This window comes from Aquarana catesbeiana, linkage group LG01 (genome assembly GCF_042186555.1).
Source record: "Aquarana catesbeiana isolate 2022-GZ linkage group LG01, ASM4218655v1, whole genome shotgun sequence".
Classification (NCBI taxonomy): Eukaryota; Metazoa; Chordata; class Amphibia; order Anura; family Ranidae; genus Aquarana; species Aquarana catesbeiana.
The window spans coordinates 128,563,137-128,591,101 of record NC_133324.1 but is presented as its reverse complement, the minus strand read 5'-3'; the positions used below and the strand labels follow the sequence as shown (position 1 = coordinate 128,591,101).

At 41.2% G+C, this 27,965-nt stretch overlaps 1 protein-coding gene across 3 annotated transcripts in view; it reads right to left on the bottom strand.

Annotated features, from left to right (window-relative positions):
• Positions 1–2,865: 2,865 nt before the first annotated feature.
• Positions 2,866–27,965, bottom strand: part of HOMER1 (homer scaffold protein 1) — a 164,073-nt gene continuing 138,973 nt past the window's right edge. For 2 of the 3 annotated variants that reach the window (XM_073623784.1, XM_073623791.1), the window contains 4 exons: positions 23,442–23,601; positions 21,307–21,417; positions 17,161–17,241; positions 2,866–6,727 (listed from right to left, as the gene is read on the bottom strand). In XM_073623784.1, the coding sequence (XP_073479885.1) occupies positions 6,539–6,727; positions 17,161–17,241; positions 21,307–21,417; positions 23,442–23,601 (541 nt within the window). In that variant the 3' untranslated portion in view covers positions 2,866–6,538. The remainder of the gene's footprint in view (positions 6,728–17,160; positions 17,242–21,306; positions 21,418–23,441; positions 23,602–27,965) is intronic. The other variant, XM_073623798.1, reaches the window with a different exon arrangement.

Below are 27,965 nucleotides of genomic sequence, written 5' to 3'. Positions count from 1 at the left end.
CCAGCAAAAGATTGAGGGCAGGCTCTCTATTTTTCGCTCGGGGAAAGTTCCTATCCGAAAATGCGTTCGTCTGTATGCAATTCGGACGCGCAAAAAATCACGCATGCTCGGAAACAATTGGACGCATGCTCGGAAGCATTGAACTTCATTTTCTTGGCTCGTCGTAGTGTTGTACGTCACCGCGTTCTTGACGGTCGAAAGTTCAGAGAACTTTTGTGTGACCGTGTGTATGCAAGGCAAGCTTGAGCTGAATCCCGTCGGAAAAGACATCATATCTTTTTCCGACCAAAATCCAGATCGTGTGTACGCGGCATTCTGCTTTTTGCTATTTCGGGCTGCGATTTACATTGAAACCTGCAGAAACCTGCACAGATGTCTCTATAATCGCAGACGAAATCAGGACGGACATGCGGGAGTGAAATCATGCAAGTTCAGCTGAACTCACACAGCTTCAATCCCGCAGCTCAGTGTGAACCTGGACTTATTGTCAAAGCTTAATTAAACAAGCTGAAGTTAGAAGCTGATTGGTCACTATACACAGCTGCACCAGATTCTGTGTGCACCAGTTTTAGTAAATCTCTCCCAATGTATTTAAGTGCCTCAATGTTAATTTAGTAGCTCCCCTGTATGTGATATGATAAAACAGGGGCTGCTTTATTAACATGAATGGGCTTAGGTTTGGTAACAAAGTTGGAACAAAGACACATCAGAGGACAGGGATGCCTTCTTCATAGTACACTAAATCTTGGAATCAAGTGTCCACTTTCACTAAGGCTGGGTTCACACTATTGCGAATTGGATGCGGGTTTTTCTGCATCCAATTCGCATAGCAGGAGATTGTGACCGGCTCTCTATGGAGCTGGTTCACATATCTCCGGAGCGAATTGCAGAGGAGTCCTATGTGTCTTTTGGTCCGTTTCAGGTCCGAATTCAGCCATAAATTCAGACTGAAATTGGACCTAAAACGTTGAATGGACAAGCACCGGACTCCTGCTGTAAGCCGCTGCATTCTCAAGTTTGAACCCAGCCTAAAATGGAAAATCCCTCCAATTTAAAATGAACCTGACTTTCCCTAAAAAGTTTCTATGGCAGTAACGGGGGCTGACATTCAAGCCCATTGTTGTGCCAGCAACAACCCATGCTAGTTTTCAAATTGTTCTTTATCATTTTATAGCTTAGTCCTGTGTAATTAAAATATGTGTGTGTCCATAGTCTAGCGGGAATATATTTTTCTAAAATATTCAAGAATCAAATGGTCCCTCTTACTGTCAAAAAAAAAAGAATCAAATGGTCCCTTGGTGTATAGATAAAGAAAAAAGGAATAGAACGGTAGTTCTATGCATTTGTGGTGTCACATCCAATATTAAAGTCAAAACGAGAAGAAACCCCCTAGGGTGGACTTTTTAGGCACACTTAGTTAAAAGTAGAAATATTTTAGAGTAGTTTAGTTTAGTAGAAAATTGTTTTAATAATTATTAAAAATATAGGATAAAATACACATGAAAATAGAATGTGTTGTCAATTCATAACATTATCACCATATCCTAAAATGACTAAAATGATTCTCTTGCACCCATTTTATCCTATATGTTTAATAATTAATAAAACAATTTTCTACTAAACTAAACTACTCTAAAATATTTCTACTTTTAACCGCTTGCTGACCAGAGCACACCGATGTACGTCGGCAGAATGGCGCTGGTAGGCAAAAGGGCCTACAGGTATGTCCCCTTCAAGAAGCGGTGTCGCGGGCGCACGCCCGGCGGCACGGGCCCGCCGCAGGTCCCGTGGACTCGATGTCCGCCGGGTGCCCGCGATCGTGTCACAGAGAGGAAGAACAAAGCATTTCCCCATTCTGCCTTGTGCCATCGCGAGCAGTGATCACTGTCCTGTGTGTTGAAGCCCAGCCCCCTAACAGTTAGAATCACTCCCTAGGATACACTTAACCCCTTCACTGCCCCCTAGTGGTCAACCCCTTCACTGCCAGTTTCATTTACACAGTAATCAATGCATTTTTATAGCATCGATCGCTGAATAAATGACAATGGTCCCAAAATAGTGTCAAAAATGTCCGATGCGTCCGTCATAATGGTTGCAGTCCCGAAAAAAATCGCAGATCGCTGCCATTACTATTAAAAAAAACCATTAAAAATAAAAATGCCATAAAGCTATCCCCTATTTTGTAGACGCTATAAATTTTGTGCAAACCAATCAATATACGCTTATTGTGATTTTTTTTTTTACCAAAAATATGTAGAAGAATACATATTGGCCTAAACTGAGGAAAAAAAATTTTTTTTTATATATTTTTGGGGGATATTTATTATAGCAAAAAGTAAAAAATATTGTTTTTTTTTTTGTTTTTTTTAAATTGTCGCTCTTTTTTTTTGTTTATAGCGCAAAAAATAAAAACCGCAGAGGCAATCAAATACCACCAAAAGAAAGCTCTATTTGTGGGAAAAAAAGGACATCAATTTTTTTGGGTACAACGTCGCACGACCGCGCAATTTTCAGTTAAAGCGACGCAGTGCCGAATCGCAAAAAGTGCTCTAGTCAGGAAGGGGGTAAAATCCTCTGGGGCTGAAGTGGTTAACTAAGTGTGCCTAAAAAGTCCACCCTAGGGGGTTTCTTCTCGTTTTGATTTGGTGTATAGATGGTCCTATCTGAGTAGATATGTTGGCTGTAATTAATGTATCAAAATGTATCAATTTAGTAAACACAGAATTTAAACACTGATTTAAATAAGAAACCCTAAAATATTCAGCCTGTAGAACATGCTAATTTAGTAATTTAGATGTGTGTGTGTGTGTGTGTGTATATATATATATATATATATATATATATATATATATATATATATATATATATATATATACATATATTTTATATAATTTAAACTTATAGTAATATGCACTGATGAAATTTTGTATGCCAATACCGCTTGGATATTACAGACAACTGCCTTGCAGTGATTCAATATTGATTTATACAAGTTACTACTGTATTATAACTGGTTATACATACTACCAAGGATTCCTTGCAAAAAGAACCATCGTGTGGAATACAGCAGACATCTTCCCAGTGTGATGATTTTGTGGATTATTGTTATACAGAACACCTTAGTAAACTTGACTTGGTGGTGATTTGCAGTGAATTAATAAGAGATATATGAGTCCTATATGCAGATTGACTTTACATTCTGCTCTAACACATACATGAGTTTAGATGTAAATGACTAAACCAGCATGTTTGATAGGCTGAGGTTTTTAAGGTTTTTAGCTGCGTGTTATTTAAACAATCACTGATATTTATTTGTGTAATAAAATGATATCCTTTATTGCATTAATTACATCTAACAAATTTACTCAGATGGAAACAACTCTACCAAGGGACAGTTTGAATATAATTTTAGCACAATAAAGATCTTTCTTCATCAATCAAAAATAAAAAGCAAAACATTTAGTACATCTCCAGTCTCCTCTTCCTTTTCCCTGACTGAACCTGGGTTCACACTATAGCGAACACAGACAACGCATGTGATTCGCACCCGCACTGCTGTGCCAATCACATGCCATGTCTGTGCAATGCAAGTTCAGCCATAGAATTGCATGGCTGAACTCGCATTGGGTTCGCATAAAAAAAAGTGCATGGACTTTTTTTTTCCCGCACTGGAATCGGATCGCATGGGTGTTCACACCCATGCGATCTGATTCCTGTCCGAATCCACAGTTCGCACTGCAATCTGTGAACCAATCTGGGGGAGTTATTAACATTCTACAGCGGTTTGCAGAGGGCAGTGTGAACTGCCTGTGGGAGAGATGCAATTAGGGAACCGGCGCTGGAATCGTGCTGGTTCCCGCAACGCTATAGTGTGAACCCAGGCTTAAAGTGTTACTAAACCCAGAACCCTGCATTCACTATATATATGGTCTCCCACAGTACACAGAACATGGAAATGCAATCATTTTAGTAAATAGAAACTGCTAAATACCTTTTCTCATCAGCAGTATAAGCAGTCTTGTGACTCCTATCAGTTTATGGTTAAAGCTTGTAGGAGGAGTTTTCATACTGCACTAAGCTGTCTTATCAGGACCCCTGACCCTCTGGACACTACTAATTGGCCCTGTGCTGATCACATGCACTCTCCAAAGAAAAAAAAAACTCTCTAGCAATACACACCAAACGGAGCATGTGCAGAATGACTCCAAAGGCTCTGTACTATCAGGAGATGGTTTGGGGACTGTGGAAGAAGGGGAGGATCAGAGAAGACAGGACCAAACAGCCTTTTTACACAATGCAGAGGATTAACCCCTTAGGTTCCACGGTGAGTATAACAAGCATGCTCTACTGCATATACAGACTGATTTTACTGTTGTGGGTTTAGTAACACTTTAAGACACATGCTTACGTCTATAGTCCCAAATGTATGAAATGTGAGCATTGCGTCACAGCGAAGTTCACAAAATAAAGTTTTTTTTTTTGGTCCCAAAACTTCTAAAATGTATTTCACAAACTCAGTTTTACATATCTCAATGTAAAGCAGGTCTATCCCTGAAAGAAGAGAGCTTAATAAGCAGAGGTTCACTAATTAAATAAAGTAACATGCTTCAATTAAGTCTTGTCAGTGTACAGATGATACAATATAAAGCCTACAGCCGTTTTGATTTTTCTGCAGTATGTAGGCACAAAGCAGTGCCAATTCAACTTTCTGCAGTATGGTTGGAGCTTTAGATAACATCAACTACTGAATTATTCTCTGCTTTTGCTTGACAATTACAGACTGAATTTAAAAATGAATTGTTTCAATCTGATCTGCACTGTTCAACACTTAGATCTTGGCTCTCATGAGACAAGTTAGCTTTCAGGCTAGTTTCACACCTATGTGTTGCATTAATGCACATTACCATAGTGCCTTATTTGCGGTGCAATACCATTCCTTTTAAACTACACCCAAATGCACCTTGCAAACATACTCCAATGCACAGATAGGAGCCACCTGTTTATTGTGGTACAAAGTACATGTCTGGTTTGCCATGTGTTGTTGACAACCCATTCAAAATGTAACGTGTTGCCTTAACACAACCTATGTTAACACATGAAATACCGCACGGTAGATGTGCATGACACTGCACTGCAGAAGTGTGAAAGGGGCCCTAATCTTTCAAAGCGGTAATTTTTTTTTTCCACAGAGTAACCAATGCCCCTTAACCATAACATGTCACATCTTGTAATTTACAGTTAATCCTTGAAAAATCATTGTATATATTGTGGATGAAGGGGCTAAACCCTAACTATAACCAACATCCCAAGGGAGGTTCAATAAGCAATGTTCACAGTTTGACCATTTCAAATGAATAGCTTCCCAACAGCGATATATATATATATATATATATATATATATATATATATATATATATATATATATATATATATATATATATCCTTATAATTAGGAACAGACAGGAATCGCTTACAGTACTTCATACAATGAAATGCATGAGATACTCAGAAATGATGGTTTAAAAAAAGACAAAAAATAAATATGTTGCATTCATCTCAAAAACATACTTGTATGCAGTTAAAGTCCATACATTAAACTTTTGATAAATATTCTTCATAACGCTCTTCAAATATATATATTTATATATATATTAATTTAACGACTTTAATCTCTCTAGTGTTCAGCTGCCTCTGGAGTTGGCTTTAGAGTGTATAAGAAAATGAGACCCTTTCAAAAAGAAAATAGTGTCAAAATTGAACTAAAAGGTCAAATTTACACTGGACACAGTAGTAAAGAAAAGAAAGAAAGTGAAAAAAAAAAAAAAAAAAAACACGAGAGCAAATTTCAAAAAGAAACAGCTTCCAGTAGAAAAAAGGAAGAGCATTATACAACGGGTAGGATAGAGTGTAAGTATTTTCAGGTAAAGATGTAGTCTGTCTCAATCCTGGTTAGGTAAATTAGTAATGCACTTTTTTCTGAGAGTGCAAAAATATCCTGAGAAAATGTTCAGATTACAACAAAAAATACAAAGGGTGAAACCCCATCACTAAGGTCATTTTTTTGCACAAAACACTGCAGGCAGGTATTTCATAAAAAGAAAATAGATTAAAATAAACCCTAGAAAATGAAATAAAAATTCTACATATGTCTGGAAAAAAAACATTGGAGACTATTTTTTTTTGTCTGTTAGCAAACCAGAGGTGGTTTGCATTAAACTACTGGTAATAATTGTAAACATTCAGGGTTAGTCTTTCGGACGATCTAGCACTGAATGCGTTAAAAGTTCGTTATGGCCAATAAGGGAATAAGGAGGTAATTTGTAATTCAAGTTTTATTTTTTTAATTTCCTTTCTGTTAGCTAATAAAGCAAGTCTCAATTTCACACTTCAGCCAACTAAGAAATTTGCAATTAAACTCTCGGAAAAGGAATTTTCCCATACAGGTATTGTGCAGCTCTGATGCAGAGCCCACCACCGTGACGTGAATGGAGACGGTGTATCTTGAAGAAGGTTGGTGGTGGCAGCCCTTTTCGCCTTTTTAACTGCACTCTATCAACTTGGCCAGGTTGTCTCGCAATTCAGTGAGTTCAAAGATTTTTCCATCTAGGATTTCTAAAAGAGTTTTCAAGTTATTGCGAAATGCCTCCTGTTCACCCTGACTTTTCTCCAGACGTTGCTCTAAGTCGGTTAGCTGGCCTTCTAAGTCTTTGTTATGTGTTTCCACCTCCTAAAGTTGGAGAAAAAAAACGTATTAGAATTATTATTCATTAGACTGAGGTATCTGGATTTAATTTACAGGTCCACATCTTTGGAATGATGGACTCTTGAGCCTTGAGAGAGGAGCCTTGACTACTGGAACCCATACAATAAATAATCTGCCTCACTGTGCTGTTTTGTGGTTTATGAATGCATGTGGGAAGGATTAGAGGCTATGTGCTAAAGTAACCTTTTAGTTACAAGTCTGCACAAATAAACTCCTGATAGGTCACAATGTACAGATACAATATAATTTAAAAAAAGCTATACTTTTCTAATTAAAAAGCAGTCCTTAAGCTCCAGTTAAGTAACTTTGGGGCTGCAGTTTTAGACATTTGTGACCATAGCCAAGAACTGCACATTCACCAAGTTTCAGAAGATTGTTCAATCACTGAGACTATATTTCAGTCCAGAAAGTGGATAAAGCCTTAATGCAGCTGAGCTCGAAGACCCAAAGCTCCACAGTGCCGGAAGTTGAGCAGCAGGAAGAGGACAGGACAGCCCTGGAGTGAAGATTTCTACAGAATCCATCATCCTGCACATTGTGGAACATTCCTTATTACAGGACAGTAATGTAATTAAAGCTGTGAAGGAAGAAATATTTTTTAGCTAAACTTTACTCTTTATTCCCACTTTGTATTTCTGTTTCAAAAAGTTTATATTGAGTTTTACACATTACAAAACCATCATTAACCACAGAGACAGCAAAACACCTGGTGTTAGCCAAGGGTACAATCACATACCAAAGGTTTCAGCACCTAAAGGCCCAGTGTGGCCAAATTGGTCAGACAGTTCATTTAAGTTGCACATTAGTTATTAGGGTGACCCAATTGCCAAGCCATTGTCACCTTGGTTAGTACCAAAAGGGACAAACTAATATAAATCTTAGGGCAAGGAAAGGAAGAAAGGTAGAGACAGGGTAAAGAAAGATGTACGTGAGAGCTGGGAAGAGGTTCCAAAGCAAAGGGCGGAAAGGACCTCTGGACCAGTAGATAATCCCTTCCTGTATTTATTTAAATTTTTTAGCTATTCCTTGTTAGTTTGTTTGGCCTTTTTTAAAGTTTTTTCAGGTTGTATGTAAAAATTTGGGAAGTCAAGTTGTCTGTTCACACTCAGGCTTCAAAGGGTTTGGTAATCGGTCAGTTTTATGTACCCATGGGTGTTCTTTGGCTGGCTGTTTATTATAAGTGTTTAATATATTGCTTATGTAATGTTGTTCTGTGCGCAGTCAAAACCACATCCTAGGATGAAACAATTTTTCTTGATAAATATTTTAATACATTTCACTGCAGCTTAAACTTGAAAGTATGCAGTAAAACAACATACCTTTGCTATCAGTATCATTTGCTATGCATCTGTTGATTTTGCAGAATAATTTTGGAAATGGATGGTCACAGTATTCCAATACTTTTAGTGGTCAAAAGACAGACCCCATACAATTGTGTTAACCAGAGTGCCTGCTGTCCCTCTTTTCCAATCCCTTCACTGGCTTCCACATTACCACTTTCAAAATACTAACTACAACATACAAAATCATCCATAACACTGCCCCCTAGCTACATCACCAACCTCATTTTGAGATATCTCAAATCCACTCTGCTCCTCCCAAAACATCTTGCTCTCTAGCTCCCTTGTCACCTCCTCCCAAGCTCTCCTCCAGGACTTCTCCAGAACCTCTCCCATCCTCTGGAACTCCCTACCCCAGTATGTCCAGTTAGCTCCTACCCTGTCTGCCTTTAGGTGATCCTTAAAAAAACAATTTATTCAAGGAAGCCTACCCCACCTCCACCTAAAAACTGTACTTCGGACACCTCCGTTAGATTGTCCCCTGAAGCTATTACCTTTTTTAGCACCTCCCTCTGCCTTTAGATTGTAAGCTTCATGAGCAGGACCCTCCTATTTCTTCTGTATAACTATATAGTAATTGTATTGTCTCCCTTTATCTTGTAAATAACTGCGCAAACTGTTGGTGCTATATAATAATAATACCAAAATGCCCTAGGGTGGAATGGATCTTGGATATATACATCCCAATAGATGCAATAATAGAAACGAGCCAAAGTTTTCAGTTGGGTTGGCCTTCTGCAGATGTGGTAAAAGTGATGCCAATGGTTTTGGATGGGTTGGCCTCATACTAAAGATTCCCTGATAACCACATGATCAAATGTAATAAAAACCAAGGTAACATGGGAATGGGGAGTTGGAAAAAAAAGTAAACACATTTTTTGTCACTAATGCCACATATGTGGATAACAAGGCAACCTCAGATTGGTTTTATCTATTTGTAGGCATTTAATGCTATAGATGTTCAGAGACTTAGACCAGCCATACACGGTTCAAATTATTTGAACCGTTAATGGACAGGCTGAATGTACCAAGTTGATCAATCAATCAACTTGGGTACAACAAGCCTGCCAGATTCTCTTGCGATTATCCCTGTCTTCCCCCAGCGGGGACGGCTTCCCCTGCTCCCCTCCTCCCCTCCACCCCCCCCCCCAGGAGAAGACATAGGTCCGGCAGGAGGGATTCCCACATTAACACTGTCTGTGTTGATGGGGAATCTGGGGAATATCTTTTCTGCAACCCACATGTATAGCCAGCTTTAGGTACTGACCATCCTAAATTAGCTTAGAGCCAAGCGTTCCTCCTAAACGCTACATTTTATTTTCAGATATATGGAAATTTATTAGGGCCTCTGCAAGTATTTTAATAGGTATTAATACTTAATTCAAACAAGTTGATAATAATATGTAAAACTGCAGTTAGTGCATAGATGTAGAAGCCACTGGATTACAGTGGTTTAAAGTGTTTGTAAACCTTAAAAAAAATAAAAATAATGTGCACTGGCCCTTTAATGTGTTTAAATGTCATGTCATTAATACATTTCTCCCTGTCAGTATTCTGTTTTAACTTGTCGATCCTGCCTGTGCCTCTCCTCCTGAAGGTAAACTGACCACGCTAGTATGGCTGCCAGTCCATGCTAGCATGATCAGTTTATGACTTGTGTCATCCTGTTTAAAATATAGGAATGCTGTTGAAGAGCAAAGCGTGCCTGTATCATCTGTATTCAGTAAGAATTACCGCCCCCCCTCCAGCTGATCCTCCTTTCCACCCACTGCACTTGACTATAGTGACGTAATGCTGTCAGGACTGATGGCGTTCCATTGCTATGGAAACGCAGAAGCTCAGCGGCAACATCACTTCTGGTTATGACGTACAGTATCTCACAAAAATGAGTACACCCCTCACATTTTTGTAAATATTTTATTATATCTTTTCATGTGACAATACTGAAGAAATTACACTTTGCTACAATGTAAAGTAGTGAGTGTACAGCTTGTATAACAGTGTAAATTTGCTGTCACCACAAAATAATTCAACACACGGCCATTAATGTCTAAACCACTGGCAACAAAAGTGAGTACACTCCTAAGTGAAAATGTCCAAATTGGGCCCAATTAGCCATTTTCCATTCCCCGGTGTCATGTGACTCGTTAGTGTTACAAGGTCTCAGGTGTGAATGGGGAGCAGGTGTGTTAAATTTGGTGTTATCACTCTCACTCTCTCATACTGGACACTGGAAGTTCAACATGGCACCTCATGGCAAAGAACTCTCTGAGGATCTGAAAAAAAGAATTGTTGCTCTACATAAAGATGGCCTAGGCTATAAGAAGATTGCCAGGACCCTGAAACTGAGCTGCAGCACTGTGACCAAGACCATACAACGGTTTAACAGGACAGGTTCCATTCAGAACAGGCCTCGCCATGGTCTTCCAAAAAAGTTGAGTGCACGTGCTCAGCGTCATATCCAAAGGTTGTCTTTGGGAAATAGACGTATGAGTGCTGCCAGCATTGCTGCAGAGGTTGAAGGGGTGGGAGGTCAGCCTGTCAGTGCTCAGACCATACGCCGCACACTGCATCAAATTGGTCTGCATGGCTGTCATCCCAGAAGGAAGCCTCTTCTAAAGATGATGGACAAGAAAGCCCCCAAACAGTTTGCTGAAAACAAGCAGACTAAGGTCATGGATTACTGGAACCATGTCCTGTGGTCTGATGAGACCAAGATAAACTTATTTGCTTCAGATGGTGTCAAGCGTGTGTGTGTGGTGGCAACAAGGTGAGGAGCACAAAGACAAGTGTGTCTTGCCTACAGTTAGGCATGGTGGTGGGAGTGTCATGGTCTGGGGCTGCTTGAGTGCTGCTGGAACTGGGGAGCTACATGTACTGTGAAATACTGAAGCAGATCACGATCCCCTCCCTTTGGAAACTGGGCCGCAGGGCAATATTCCAACATGAAAACGCCTGCAAACACACCTCCAGGATGACCACTGCCTTGCTAAAGAAGCTGAGGGTAAAGGTGATGGACTGGCCAAGCATGTCTCCAGACCTAAACCCTATTGAGCATCTGTGCGGCATCCTCAAACACAAGGTGGAGGAGCGCAAGGTCTCTAACATCCACCAGCTTTGTGATGTCGTCATGGAGGAATGGAAGAGGACTCCAGTGGCAACCTGTGAAGCTCTGGTGAACTCCATGCCCAAGAGGGTTAAGGCGTTGCTGGAAAATAATGGAGGCCGCACAAAATATTGACACTTTGGGCTCAATTAGGACATTTTCTCTTAGGGGTGTACTCACTTTTGTTGCCAGCGGTTTAGACATTAATGGCTGTGTGTTGAGTTATTTTGAGGGGGCAGCAAATTTACACTGTTATACAAGCTGTACACTCACTACTTTACATTGTAGCGTGTAAATTCTTCAGTGTTGTCACATGAAAAGATATAATAAAATATTTACAAAAATGTAAGGGGTGTACTCACTTTTGTGAGATATTGTAGGTGCCTCCAAGACTGGACATGCCCACCTGCAGGTCTGTGCATCTCTGTGGAGGCTACAGCGATGCACGGACCTGCACTAATGAAGCCAGAGAAGGAAGCAAAGGGAAGTTTTGTTTCTTAAAGCAACTCATAGTGTATTCCAGCTTACAAACTCTGGTTTATGATCGGGATTTTGTGTTGTTTTGATAGTATGTTGGTATTGTGTTGGTTATTATTTGGGGTGGTGTTAGAGAAAGTGGTATATTATTTGTGGTCAGATTGTCTGTTATTTTAATCTGTGTTATTTATTCTAAGTCATATTTTAATTGTATGGGTGTTTTATTTGTAGTTTAGTTTTAATTTTGTTTATTTGGTGCTAATGGCTGTTATTGGTCATTTTCTTGTGTTTTTGTATCTTGTGCAGTGAACTTGTGTTGTCTTTGTTAAGCGTGTCTGTGTCTTAATAATTTCCCAATTTTCCTTTGGGATTATTAAAGTATTCTGTATCTTCCTATTGAAACATGTCTTCATATGGAGTATGGTTTACAACTACTTTAAGAATGGGGTGTTTTCATTTTTGAATTTTATTTAATGGCTGGCTGCTTCACTACTCCCTTATATTTTCAAGCTTTATTCCAGATTAATTATTTAACATCTCAAATGTTCCTTCATATTCATTACAAAGAGTGCTGTGTCCATGATGCAGGCTTCTGGATGAACAGTGCAATTAGAATCTTATCAGTCTATATTAATATTCCTTTGATGATAGTGAGAAAGTGAATATGTAAGCAGATTTTACATTTCAAGCTGAGCAAAATGTTTTTAAAGTCGCGATTTCAATGTGGAAGAGGGTATTTTCTAAAAACCCTCTTTGTCTGAAGAGATGGCTGTACTTGGGTCAATTTTAGGACAGATAAGGTTGCTATAAAGTGGCAAACTTTCTCTTCAGTTAATGAAATTCCAGGATGGAAAATTAGGTCATATGTTGTTTGCATCTGTCAATGCAGAGCTGGGAAATGTCACTATGTGCACAAAGGACAATCATTTGATTTGCACAAAGCCACTAACAAAAATTAATAGTAACAATATTGTTATACATGGTGGCAATAATATCACTATGGAGCCACTATTAGCGCTTCTGATGCATAGTGGGATCTGGCTGTACCTTGCTGATTAGATCAGAGAGCTGCTCCCCCAATATGATCTGTGGATGTCACAGGTCTGTCACTCCAGCTTCACCACTCAACAGCACTTGAGGTCGGACACCCTCACCCTGGGTTGGCTTAGCCTGACCATACGCTCTATAGCTGGTCAAGGTCTCTAGGTACCAGTAAGAGGTTAATAAAGAATTAAACTTTTCTATTACTATTAGTGCATAAACTATTATATCAGTGAGTGTGTCTATGCATGTTGTGCCTCATGATGAAGGTAGTATTCAACTAGCTGGTACACTACCCCTCAGATTGACCAGATAGTGGTGTTTGCTGTAGTGTCAAAATTATCCTAACAAATATATCCTAAAAAATAATCTAACATTTCTTAGTTACTTTTTTCTTTTTTTTTTCTTTTTTATATAAATTATTTATAAAAATCAGCATTGCAATTCCATAAAAAATAGACAATTCGGTTCCAGTTGTTCTAACATTTTATAAGACAGAGAGCAGAAAGTTACCAAAGCATTACAACCAGAATCACATAGTTGAGCCAAAATATATCAAGCATTTAAATCCTATATCTTGGTAACCAAACTTTGCTCAAAATAAGCAATTTCCACCTCTCAGATTTTAAAAGAAGAAATGTTGTCAGATTTCCCTTAAAGTGGTTGTAAAGGTAAAGACGTATTACTGCTAGCTCCTCTTATATTAACCACTTCAGCCCCGTAAGGATTTACCACCTTCCCGACCGGGCCATTTTCTGCGATTCGGCGCTGCACCGCTTTAACTGACAATTGCGCAGTTGTGCGACGTTGTACCCAAACAAAATTGATGTCTTTTTTTCCCACAAATAGAATAAAAAGCAATATTTTTTTACTTTTTGCTATAATAAATATCAACAAAAAATATATACAAAAAAAGTCTTCATCAATTTAAGCCAATGTGTGTTCTTCTACATATTTTTGGTAAAAAAAACCCCGCAACAAGCGTATATTCATTGGTTTGCGCAAAAGTTATAGCGTCTACAAAATAGGGGATAGATTTATTATTATTTTTTTTTTTTTTTTTACTAGTAATGGCGTCGATCTGAGATTTTTATTGGGACTGCAACATTGCGGCGGACAGATCAGACACTTTTCACTTTATTTTGTGAAATTTATACAGCGATCAAAGCTATAAATAGCCATTGATTACTGTATAAATGTCACTGGCAGGGAAGGGGTTAACACTAGGGGGTGATCAAGGGGTTAAATGTGTGTCTTAGGGAGTGATTCTAGCTGTGGGTGGATGGGACTGCCTGGGTGAGGAGCCCAATCTTTGTTCCTAAGCAGTAGGAAAAACAGATCCCTCTCCTCACCCCTGACAGAACGGAGATCTGTCTGTTTACATTGACAGATCTCCATTCTCTCCTTCTCAGGAGCAATCGCGGGTAACCGACGGCCATTACGACCACACGCACAAGCTCCTACATCACGCTGCGGGCGTGCGTGCCCTATACTCCTTAAAGTGCCTGCCGTACAGCTATGGTGATTCACGCAGGAGCGTCATTCTGCCGCCGTCAAATGACGGCGGGTGGTCGGCAAGTGGTTATTCCATCATACACTGTGTAAATGTTTGTATAAAACAACGCCTATAAATACCTTATCGCAGATCTATTATTGCAGGTCACATGACCTCCGGCTGCTCTCCTCCCCTGATTTAAGGGCTACAGCGGAAAGGGACGAGATCCCCCTCTGATGTTAGCCGGGAAGGTCACGTGACTGCTGTGCTGGCTGTTCAGCCCCTCCCTCTGTAGCCCTTAGATGGGGGGGGGGAGAGAGCGGCCAGAGGTCATGCAACCAACCGTAAAAGATCTGAGATAAGGTATTTACAGGCATTGTTTATATAAACATTTACACAGTGTAGGATGGATTGATAGAACAGAGGGTCTGGCAGTAATATTTATTTACCTTTACTGCCAGCTACTAATAGCAGCAGGAGGGAGGGAGAAGATGGCTTATACACACAGGAGCTGACAGGCAAGGAGGGAGAGGGGGGAGAGAGGAGAGCAGCCTGATTACGGAGGCATGTAAACTGACCATGGTAATCATGGATCAGCAGCCATTATTACCGTGGTCAGCACACTAAGGGGACACATGAACAGGCAGGAGCAACCAGGATTTTATAGCTTAGGGAGGGACAGATTAGACAGCACAAGCACTGTGCTATTTAATCTGCTATAAGGGAACAGGATCTCTTTTTTTTTTACAACCTCTTTAACAGACAAAACGGTGAGTGTTTTAACTGTTTGTTCGACCATGGTCCAGAAATCTCTCCAAAAAATGTGGAGTAAGGTCCCCTCAGATTCCAAACTGCACCAGCAGATACAGCAGTACAATACAGCAGTGTAAAACCACGGGCGTCCTGTACCATCTCGTGAGGAGCTTGTACCCCTTTGGTACCTACATGCCAGGATTGCCTTATGAGCAAAAAGTAAAATCCTGTCCCTCTGTGATTGAGAAAAGTTGTGTTCAGATACCTTTTACACTGCTGTAGGAAAGAGAGGTCTTGTGGAGCTCCCATAGAGATTAATGAGGCATATAGTTGGAACAAAGAGTGTCTTAGTTATGTTTTTACCCCTAAATTTGCCAAAACAATCAAAATATGGAAGTCTTAAATTGACAGGTTGTTCCTGAAAAAAGGCTTGGTCTGGTCATAGATAGACTGTAGTAAGCGAATCAGATTTAGTTTCCCTTTATGGGTTGTATATACAACGTATTATGATTGGTCTTTCCTTGCCATCCTAATTAAATGCATCTATTAATATACACAACTATGATGCTGTAATACTACTGTCATACTCCTGGTGGTCTAACTGTGACGTGGGTGTGCATATGCAATGCACATTCATAACTGTCATAAAGAATAATAGCCATCTGGTCTCTAGCTTTGCCCTTGAGATAGCTGTTATTCTCTATAGGCTATGGATTGTGCATAAGCCACCGTGAGCGGTGCAGGGCTTAGAGCTCATCTGAGGTCTCATTATAAACAGACAGGTAGAATTAGAAGAGTCAGGGGAGAAGAGTTATAATTGTTTTTAATGTAAAGTTATTCTTTATGTGACAAGTTATGGTTGCAGATCATGTCCTCTAGCATGAGGGAGAATCTGTGTGAGAAAGGAACTTGGACTGTGAAGCCAAATGGTCTGTAGATTTGGCAGAGGGAGTGCAAGATTCAGGTATACTATAAATGTATGTTTTCTGACCCCTAGACCAACTGTCTTGTACATGCCCCAGGCAACTGGTGAGTCTTACACTAACAAGTTGGGACATCATAGCCACACAGGACACTCCGAGGCAAGAGGCAAGACATTTAAACTCTGTGCTGGTACACCTAGAATTGATAACTAGAATGGTAATATAAACTGTACCCAAATACACAAAAATGTGTAAAAACAACAACGTGGGACCCAACCAGCTTGTACTAGCAAGCAGGATGGCAGTCTAGCACTTTTCATTGTTCACAGAGATGTGAGTCAGTGGCGGCCGCTCCATGTGGGGGCAGGGGCGCCACCCCCCTAATCCATGCGCCTGGCCTCTAATCTACATGCGGGAGCCAGATGCATGGATTCCAATTTTTTTTTGTTTTTTTTAAGCACGTGATTAGAGCCCGAGGCTCCAATTGGCTTAGAAAAAGGGTGGGCTTAGGGCGCAGTGAGCCCACCCACTTAGCAAATGATTATTCACTATTGTCTTTTTTGCTTCTCCTCCCGGCCAATCAGGAAGCAGGAGGGGCACAATTGGCCGAGACGAGAAGCAATTGTATTGGCTAGTACGGGGAGCAGGGAGGATGTACAGGGAGATCCGGAAGATGCCCACCGTCATTGGCTCTGCATCTGTAATCTGCTCTGCATCGCACCAGGCTGGAGGGAGGACGGGTCAGGTGGTCTGTTTGCTGACTGTGATACTCACAGTCAGCCATATCATTTCTGAGATATCTTGCTCTGCCTTTGGCAAGCATGCCAACCAGGGTCATGGCCTATGTTGCCTTTGCAGAATTCCAGCCCAGGGAATGTGTGCACTGAGGGTAGCCTTAGTGTCTGTATACTTTACAGTAGAATGGCCTTGGAGGATGCAGTGGGGTGAGCGGTTGCAAGCAGGTTAGACCAGCATGAAGGAGAAAAAGTGTCCTAGCCTTAATTCTGGGACCAAATCGTATCTGCTTGTGTGCATGTGATCAATGATTGTGAGCATCTGTGAAATCAGCTAACAAGTAGTCAGAAACCAACTGATACTAACCAAGTGCCCTCAAGAGAACTACATTCAATGCCCTTAGTCTTCCAAAAAAGAAACTGTTACTATACCTGGCCCATGCAAGTGGGAACATCAATCAAAGCACGGTGGGCTTTGTGTAATCCTTGACTCCCCATTGCATTTTAGATATGTAGAATTACAAGTACCTGTAATTTTTGGCTCAAAGAATCTCTCTGGTCTTGCAACTCTTTTGCGTGCTCAACTTCTTCCTTCAATCTTTCTATTTCCTAAAAGGACAAAAGACAAAAATGCAAAAATATTTCACAATCAATGAAACAGGCAATAACGATGAGCTTCGGCAAGTCACTGCACTTTGGACATCATCCAGATATGTTTCTAAAAGCCGCAGGGACAAAGAAAATAATTTGAATTGAGGCACCCCAATATCTCACAAAAGAAAACTGTTCAATTTGTGAGCTTGATGTGCTGTTTTTTTTTTTTTTTAATTTGGTGTGCAGTTTCACCTTTCTTATTCTAGACAATAACCTTCCTAGTTCAAAATGCAAATATAGGAGGGGAGCAGCCATGGTTGGGCCCCTCCACCTCATAGGCACAGAAGAAGTTGCCCTCCCCCTTTCCCTGCAACGACCCATAGCAAGCATTTACATTAGAAAGATGCATTCTGCCTGGATCACCGCAATCTGCCTAGTAAACTGCAATAAACACCTGAGCGAGGATTTAGCCCTTATTCACCATTTCAAAAATATAACAAACATTTTGTCTAAAGTTGAAGCTTTCATTATCTTAAATATACAATTCATTCTAGTCACCTTTTTTGGCAGTGTAATAGACACTACAAGCCACACAGCAGTTTATCTAGAGAATTCGTATATGTGTAAAAAACAGTTGTTTGTACTATTTATGTACCAGGATCCGGCTCTCTAAAAAGTGACATTGGGCAAAACTAGAAACCAGATCTTACATGAAGTTATCAATATTTCCACAAAGGTATTTGCAGTTACAGTGACAGCAGAAACAGTGTTACAAATACAGGGAAGGTATATTTTGTACAACTGCGTCTCCTATCAGATATCTAAAACATTGTCTGCACTGGAAAGCGCTAAACCTGTAGATGATGCAGTCAGCGACAGGTTAAATCGAATCTGTCAAATAATGACCCCATGTATGGGAACTATTGAACAGAAGCAGAACACTTCTTGTAATTACAGATACGCACTGCTGTTACCATCATCTCTGGTTTTCCCTGTTTATCTTCAAATGAACTCTCAACTGCAGGGGGGATTCCAGGCAATAAACATTTTCCCAGTAATGTGCTATAATACTAAGCTAAATGATAACTAAAAGCAGAATTCCCATCACCAATCACCAAAGCAGCTCTTTATGAATATGCTTCACTTAAAGTAAACTCCACACAATTGTTTAAAAACGTATCCAAACAAATATAGTAAACCGAAAAAATATAACAGAATGCCACCTAATTTTTTTTTTTTTTTTACAGAGTGGGGAAAGATTATAATCTCTGCAATTTTCTCTTTTTTTTGCTAACGATCCCAACTAATATGTTCCATGCAGAGTTCTCCATTGCAGGATAACTCCCTGTTGGCTGCCTGAGGGTCTTCCTTTGCAGCCTTCTTGGTATTTTAAAGTTACGCAACTGGTAATGCATAAATTGTTAGGTATTACTGCTGGTGTACCCAAAAACATTTGTCTTACTTTTCTACTTGAAAAAATTATTTTTCTTGTTCAAGTATCTTATTATTAAAATAAAGATGAGTACAAAACATGTATACAGGTATTATTGCATCTGAAAAGTTTTCAACAAGGTAGGTACATCAAAAATGAAGCATGGAAACAACCATACAGGGTCAAGTAACAAGTAACATTTTGTATGGGAGGACCATCCTCAACAAAGGCATTCAGAAGTAGGATAAGTGCATAGCACTTGGGAGAGGGATAAACAAGGGAGGGGTGATATAACAGAATGAACATAAACTGGCACCATACTAGGGTAAATGGTAGTAGTATACTAGGAGGAAGGCCTACCTAGAGGCCGGAGCTAAGCGGAAAGAGCTGCAGGGGGACAAAACAAGGAATGGACATAAAAGGGATGAGGAGGGGTAGTAGGAAAAGAGAGAAGAGGGACATTTGAGAAATGAAGAGGAAAGGAGAAAGGAAGGGAGTAGGACAACAGGAGGGAGAGAAAAAAGGGGGAGGAGGAGGAGCGGGGGTTCCCCTAGGGCAGTGATGGCAAATCTTGGCACCCCAGATGTTTTGGAACTACATTTCCCATGATGCTCACCCACACTGCAAGTGCAAGAGCAGCATGGGAAACATAGTTACAAAACATCTGGGGTGCCAAGGTTCGCCATCACTGCCCTAGGGGAAGCATGGACATCAATGACCAATTCAAGGGTAGGACAGAGAGCTTACACCTAGAAAATTAGGGGAGCAGTAGGGTATTGTTAAATCCAGGGGTGTAGGTAATGGGTAACCCAGGGTCTCCAGAGCATCTCAAATGTATGCAATTTGTCCAATAGAAAACTTCAAGTTTGGTAAGAAAATTATTTTTAATGTGCATTCAGCACATGAGTATCCAAAGTCTGGAACAATTTACTAGATATAGGGGGATTTGACTGCAGACCCTAACATAACCAAGGTGTCAATATGTTATATTCAAATATGTAATGCTATAAAACACTGTTGTAGACATACTAAAGGACATTATCAGTGACTGTGGACATGCTACAGATGTGGTTGGAAACTGCAGACCTGCTGTAGGAGACAGTCAGAGATGGGACATGTTACATGTGACTGCTAAAGATCACCGGCACCATACTCTACATGGTTGAGCACTTCTGACCATGCACAGATAACTAGAAACAAAATATGTAAGTGCTCAGATAAAGTGAGTTTATCAGAGACAATTAAAGCAGGTTATATGCATACTGTTTTGCATCCACACAAGTAATGTGGAGGCAGGGATCACACCTGCTGTACTATTTTATTCTGACAGCAGGAACTTCCCCACCCATCAGAATACACAGATCAGCGCTGCAGCCATTGGCTGCATGTGTTCATCAATGGTGGTTTTCCAGTCGTTAGACTGTCTTATGTTGAACAGACAGGTGTACACACAGAGCGAAATTCATCTGGTTCCTGCTGATCCCGACAATTTTCAGTCAGTGTATACCCAGCTTAAGCTAATTTGGAAATGACTGATAATAGTGATAATTATAATAAGATTGAAAAACCTTGAAAATTATAGCATTCTCATGTATAGCGAGCTGTCAATGCAATTCAATATCAAAATGGCATTGATTGGATGTGAGGCATCCATCTGAGTAATATGAAATACGAAAAAACGACCAAACCCATTTTCGAAAAACGAACATTCGGCCGTGAGCGCAAACAATAGAGCCATCATGTAATGACCGATAAATCGTTCAGTGGACATAAATGAATGCATTTTTTGTTCGTTTTTTTACATATACCTAGTGCAAACAGTTCGGACGGGAAACACGTTAACCTTTCAATTTATCATTCGGCAGAAAATTTCCAAACTTGACCTTCGTTTTTTCGGCTCAAAAACGTCCCACCGATTATCGATTCTGTGCCCATTAACTGGCCAAAAAACGAACAAGATGTCTAAATGACCAAATTTCTGCCGATTTTTCGTATAGTGTATGGCCAGCATTAGTCAAGTTGTTTCTTTTACTGTCTAAACTGCTGGAACTGAAAGATGTGATCAAATATGTGTTCTAAATGACCACTTCTGCTCTACCAGTCAGTTGACATTTGGCAGATTTAGGACATCATCATATATGTACTTCTCTGTGGCCTTTGACAGCGTAAATTATTTATGGATGTTTTCAAAGGCACGGCAACAGCATTGCATAGGCCACATCCATGCAAACTGTCTACATTCGGACCCATGCACCCGCCCCCACATTGATTTCAAATTGGGAGCAGCGGTTGTGTCTGTGTAGCCACTGTATCCCATTTAGCATTAATGGGAAAGCCTGCACAGGAATGCACGGAACACCGGTACATCCCTGTATGGATAAACATGACCCTCACATAGATGTACACTGTAGTACACCCCATGTGAACAAGGCCTAATTTCAGCATTGTTCACTGCCATGTATATTTCACCAACCTGTTAGTGAAAGACTTATGTAAACAAACCTGATGCATACCAAAAAGTGTTCATCTGACCTTATATACTAGTTTATCCAAATATAGACTATAACAATTTACATTTACCCCCTGTGTACAGTACAAGACATTATAAATACAAAAGTGTTATGTTATCAACATAAAGTATAGAATACCTCTTCTTTCTTTTTCAACGTGGATTCTAATTCTTGTATTGTCTGATTAAGTTCTGTTTTATGCGACTGCACTGCGTTTGCTTGACTGCTGAGACATTCTAATTCGCTCACCTGTGTAAAGATAAGATCAAAAGGAATAATTATCCAAGAGAGGAAGCAGATAGACTATTCTACAATCGAAATATTCCACTGTACTTTCATGGTATGGTTTACTTGGAGCTGTTCTCAATCGCTCCTCACTAATGTGCTAGTTGCTTTAAGGACTACCAAATATAAACCACAAGCTGCTTTACATAACAATTCATAAAAACACAATACTCATAATAATATACTCATAATTACCTCAATCCCTAGCACTATCTACCTGAATATAGGGTGCCTTCATTTGCCAAACCTGACATGTCCCTGCAGTGTCAAATTGCTAACCCACCCACACTTTCTTACTGGCCTTAGTAGGAAGTAGAGGATCTGTCTGTGGCCCGTTTTTTTTAAATTATTACGTTTTAGTGTCTACAAACTATGGTATACGTATATACTGGAATGGTCTTATAATGGGACTATGATAGTGTGGCGGTCAATCTGACACTAACTGATGCTGGGGGGAACTGACTAACCACCACTGACATCACCAGTAATACTAATACAGTGATCAGTGATAATACTATACACTGTCACTGTACTAATGACACTGACTGAGAAGGGGTTAACATATAGGACGATGAAGGGGTTAAATGTGTGCCTAACAATGTGTGCTGCTTTTACTAACAGATCTCTTTGTTTCTGCCTTGCAGGGATAAGAAACAGAGAAATCTTTCCCTCTGTACAGAGCCCTGTGTTGATTGTTAATCAGCAGGTCCCGGCCTATTGCATTAGGGTGTGCACCCCAGAGCACAAACACACATGCCTGTATATCAGCACAGCAGTGGACGGTGTCAGTAGAGCAGAGATTGGTGTCAGTAGCTTTTATTTTTATTAATTTTTTCAGTGAATGAATGGGAAGTGCTCTGTGCTGAGCAGCTTCCTGTTCATTCACAAACTGAAGCATAGTTTACTATGCTTCTGTTAAGAATGAATATAGGAGCAAATGGTACAGATTCATTCAGAAAAGGAAGGGGGCGGTAAATTAAATATTTTTCGGCCCCTTCCCCCATTCTCCATCATGAAACATCACCGGCAGCAGCCAGGGGGACAGGACAGGAAGGAAGCTGGCAGCACTGCAGGGGGGGGATAGAGGGTGCCAGGAAGCAAGGGAAAATGGGTACTGCACATGGTGATTAGGGTGTGCCCAGGCACACCCTGTGTGCACGCCTATGCTGGTGCTGCTGTTTTAGTCCAATTTAGTGTTCAGCCGGGGCCAGGCTAGAAACTTTCAAATATTTACATATTCTTAACAGCCAGTAAAGGTTTAAGCTGAATAACTACCTGTTAGGAATATGTCAATACCTGAATGTACAAAGCCTGGCCACAGGTTCGCTGTAAAGTGAACTTTTCCTTCTTCCAGGACCCTTGTGGCCGAAGGCAGATAGAGAGCACAGCCTCCCCGCTCCCTACTGCTCTCCCCACTTCTCCCAGCGCTTGGCTGACAGGAGTAGTGATGCTGCCTCTATCCCTGTAGTATATAACTGCGCCCAGGGCAGCCTCCCCTCTTGCCCACCCCTTGCCCCGGCCCTGGATTAGATGGCTACAGGGTATTAACTTTTCATCCTATGTACATTTTGTATTGCATGATTTACATTGACAATAATAAATAAAGCTGTGTTGATTTTAATAATTTGGTTGTTTGTAATATGTGGTGCCGCTAAAGCCTCCTTTACCCATTGATTTCCTTCGATTTATAGTAATATTGGGATGCTGGCACCATGAATAGCCTCAAGCTACACTGTAGCATTTTACACTTTGGAATGCAACCTTTTTATCCAGCCTAGCCAACTAGGTAAATAATAAAAATCTATTTTGTAGCCATAGAATCCTGCACTAGAAGTAAGTGTCTTCACAGTTTTAGTACATGGGAGACAAACGGTGCATACCAATTCCTACGGACATAACACACAATAACTTATTTGCTGCATGTCTTCAGCTGCCAGTCAGGTACATGATTCAGTGTTAGTAGAGGACATCAGTAACTCAGTACTCACCCGCTTGTGGAGACGCTCTGCTTCTTCCTGATATGCAGCAAGCTGTTGTTTCCATTGTTTCACATTGGCAGTAGACTCCAGCAAGGCTGCTGTGAGCTTGGCATTGTTTCCTTTAAGTGTGGCCAGTTCTGCTTCCCAGTGCTTGTTGATCGCAGAACTGCTAGAAAAAAAAAAAAAGACACAACATTCAATACAGCCAGCAATAGTAGCATGTACATTTTCCATACAGAAAGGGTTAATGTGTTGAGAGCTTCAAGAAACAATTTTATAATCCTATATGTTCTGAAGCATGCTAATTTATAATTTACAACACAATGAAATATGCATCTCCTAGTTCATCATGTTTCATATCACTCTCATTATCAAACGGCATCAGCTAAGGTAAAGAAATTGTCTGCAAACTTCTAAAATGAAAAATGAACAAAGCCTATCTTTCCATAGAATGTACCTGCCTAGAGCCAAAGCACTGAGTGTGATCTCTGTCTACCCTTTCATTCCTCTATCTGCATCAGTCACTTCTGACAGTCTATACTGACACCAGACAATCCTGGGAGATGACCCCACACCCTCCTCCAGCACACAGCATATGATTGATAGCCTCGGTTTTGCATGTTTCCCTATGAGACTCTGTAGGGGGGGGTGTCCATTACCTCCACTCAGGGCTCAGATTACACTCACTCAGCTTCCTACTCTATGCTGTAGTGAACAGTGTGTGACATCAGGTCCCCATCCTCTGCTTTCTGAAGCTCAGAAATGCTGTGTGTAATGTGTGCTTTAGGATGCTGTAGAGAAGGAATTGCTGCTGATAAGCAGGTACAACTTCTGTAGGAAGATTTGTTTGATCTCTGTGTATTATCTGAGGCTAATAACTTCACTGGGTATATGTAAGGCAGGGGTCTCAAACTGGCGGCCCCCCAGCTTTTGTAGAACTATCATGCCTCTGCCTATGGGAGTCATGCTTGTAACTGTCAGCCTTGCAACATGGGAATTGAAGTTCTGCAACAGCTGGAGGGCCACCAGTTTGAGACCCCTGATGTAAGGGTTTATTACCAATTTAATATACAGTAACAAGAAAACGTATGTAAATCCATTGGGATTAACTGGTTATCTGCAGTCATTTGCCACAAAATGTGATCTGACGTCATCAAGTCACAACAATAGACAAACACAATGTGCTTAAGCTGATAACGCAAAAACAATTCTAATTTCTCCTGTCTTTATTGAACATACCTATTAAACATTCAGAGTGCTGGGGGAAAAAAGTGAGTGAACCTTTGAAATTAGCTGGTTGAACATCCTTTGACAGCAATGACTTCAAGCAAGCACTTTTGGTAGCTCTGGATCAGATCTGCACAACATTCAGGAGATATATCTGATCATTCCTCTTTAAAAAACAGCTTCAGTTCAGACACATTTGTAGGATGTCTGGTGTAAATGGCTCTCTTGAGGGCATTCCATATTGTCTCTATGGGGTTAAAGTGGATGTAAACCCAATTCATGAAATTTGAGCTGGGCACATATATCTGTAGTGTTTTCTTATCTCTCTCCAAAGTACTATGTCCTGTAGCTGTCTCTTGCTCCATAGCTCTGTTATCAGCCTGATAAGTTCTCACATGTTCTCCAAGATGGGAGATAGAAGTGTGTGTTGGGGAGGTTGCTATAAATAGATCAGCAGTAAGATTGCCGTCTAAGAACGGACCTCTGCACATTCCTTACTTGTGTGCCTTTCCTCCCATCACTCCAAAAGGGGCATGTTTTTTTCTGAAGCCAGTCTGTGGTGGCTTTACTTTGATGCTTAAGGTCATTGTCCTACTGCATCACCCAACTTTTATTAGGCTTCAGCTGTCTGACAGCCACCCTGACCTTATTCTGTAGGATATTTTGGTAGTCTTGAGAACTCATTTTCCCCTCGATGATGGCAAGTGGTCACAGCACTGAGGCAGCGAAGCAAGCCCAAATCATGATGTTCCTTCCACCATATTTCACCGCTGGGGTGATGTTTTGATGTTGGTAAGCTGCACCCTTTTTTCACCATACAGAGTATTCATCACAAACAATTAAACTTTTGTTTCACCAGTCCACAAAATATTTTACCTAGTAATATTGCAGTTTGCCAAGGTGCTCTTTGACAAACTTCAGGTGGAGAGCACCAGTTTCCTTTGTGATGTTCTGACATGGACACCCTACCTGTTCAAAAACTTACGTATAGTGGCCTCATGAACAGAAATGTTTTTCAGTTCCAGTGATGTCTTCAACCCATTAGCTGTTACTCCTGGATTCTTCTTTACCTCACTGAGGATTCTGCTTTGTGCCTTGGGAGTCATCCTGGCTGGGAACCCGCTTCTAGGAAGAGTAACCACAGAACTAAACTGTCTGCAGTTATAGACAATCTGTCTAAGGCTCAGGTTAGCATATATGCAAATAATATGCGTTTTGAACTGCATCTGATTCACATAACATGTGAACTTGACTGGCTTGCAGTAAGCCAGTTCACACAAGAGTCCTGTGCAATTTTAGATCCAGTTCAGGTGCGAATTCAAGTAAAATTTCACACCAGAATCGCACCTGAACCAGTGAACAAAACTGCCCCGGACTCATTTTAATAAACCGCAGCCGGACATGTGTGAACCTAGCCTAACTATTGACTCATGGATGCCTAAACAATTTGAAATTGCTTTGTATCCCTTTCCAGCCTTATGCAGATCAACTACTCTTGATTGTGTCTTCAGAGAGCTCCTTTTTGTGAGGCATGGTTCACAACAACAGATGCTTCTTATGAGTAGCAATCTTAACCACTTAACAACCGGCCCATAGCCGAATGACGGCTGCAGGGCGGTTGCTTAACCCCGGGAGGACGTACTATGACGTCCTCCCGGAATTCCCCTCTCGCGCGCCCCCGAGCACATCCGTGACCACCGGGTCCAGAGGACCCGGCGCATCACGGATCCCGGTAAATGGCCGCTGTTCGCGGCCATTTACCATGTGATCGCGCCGTCAAATGACGGCGCGATCACATGTAAACATCTGATGACGCCGGTTCCTCTCCTCCCCTCCTGTGTACCGATCGGTACACTGTGGAGGAGAGGGAGATGGATGGATGGCTGCAGCGCTGTGGGCTGGATGTGTAGTGCCCACAGCGTTGCACAGAGACATCCAGCCATCCATCCATCCATGCTCAGCCATCCCTTCTGCTGTGCAATACTCTGCAAAGCCCACATTACTCTGCAATACCCCCATAATACTCTGCAAAGCCCACATTACTCTGCAATACCCCCATAATACTCTGCAAAAGCCCACATTACTCTGCAGTACCCCCATAATACTCTGCAAAGCCCACATTACTCTGCAATACCCCCATAATACTCTGCAATACCCCCATAATACTCTGCAAAAACCAACATTACTCTGCAATACCCCCACAATACTCTGCAATACCCCACATTACTCTGCAATACCCCTACAATACTCTGCAATACCCCCACAATACTCTGCAAAGCCCTGCCATACCCCGCCATACTCCGCCATACCCCGCCATACTCCGCCATACCCCGCCATACCCCGCCATACTCCGCAATACCCCACAATACCCCGCAATACCCCGCCATACTCCGCAATACTCCGCAATACCCCGCAATACCCCGCCATACTCCGCAATACTCCGCAATACCCCGCCATACCCCGCCATACTCCGCCATACCCCGCCATACTCCGCCATACCCCGCCATACTCCGCAATACCCCGCCATACCCCGCCATACTCCGCAATACCCCACCATACTCCGCAATACCCCGCCATACCCCGCCATACTCCGCAATACCCTGCCATACCCCGCCATACTCCGCAATACCCCGCCATACCCAGCCATACCCTGCCATGCTGAGCCATGCTCGGCTGTACTCGGCCTCTGTATGTGGCCAGGCTGTGGAAGTTTTAACCACTTCCCGCCCGCCGGCCGTCATACAACGTCCTTGACTTTGTGCGGGGATATCTGAATGATGGGTGCAGCTACAGGCATCATTCAGATATCAGCTTTTTCAGCCGGCGATTCCCTACACCATAAGAACGATCATAGTGGCTGTTCCACTGCTTGATCGTTCTTACGGGAGGCGAGAGGGGATGTCCCCCCCTCCCGCGCTTCTACCGACTCACAGCTATGATCGAAGCCAGGATCGTTTTTTTTTTTTTTTTTATTTCAGGCTTCCCAGCCTAGAGGTGAGATGTGGGGTCTTATTGACCCCATATCTCACTGTAAAGAGGACCTGTCATGCCATATTCCTATTACAAGGATGTTTACATTCCTTGTAATAGGAATAAAAGTGGTCAAAATTTTTTTTTTGGGAAAAAAAGCATCAAACTAAAATAAATAAAGTAAAATGAACAATAAAAAAAAAAAATAAAAATTTTAAAGCGCCCCTGTCCCTGTGTGCTCGCATGCAGAAGCGAACGCATACGTAAGTCCCGCCCACATATGAAAACAGTGTTCAAACCACACATGTGAGGTATCGCTGCGATCGGTAGAGCGAG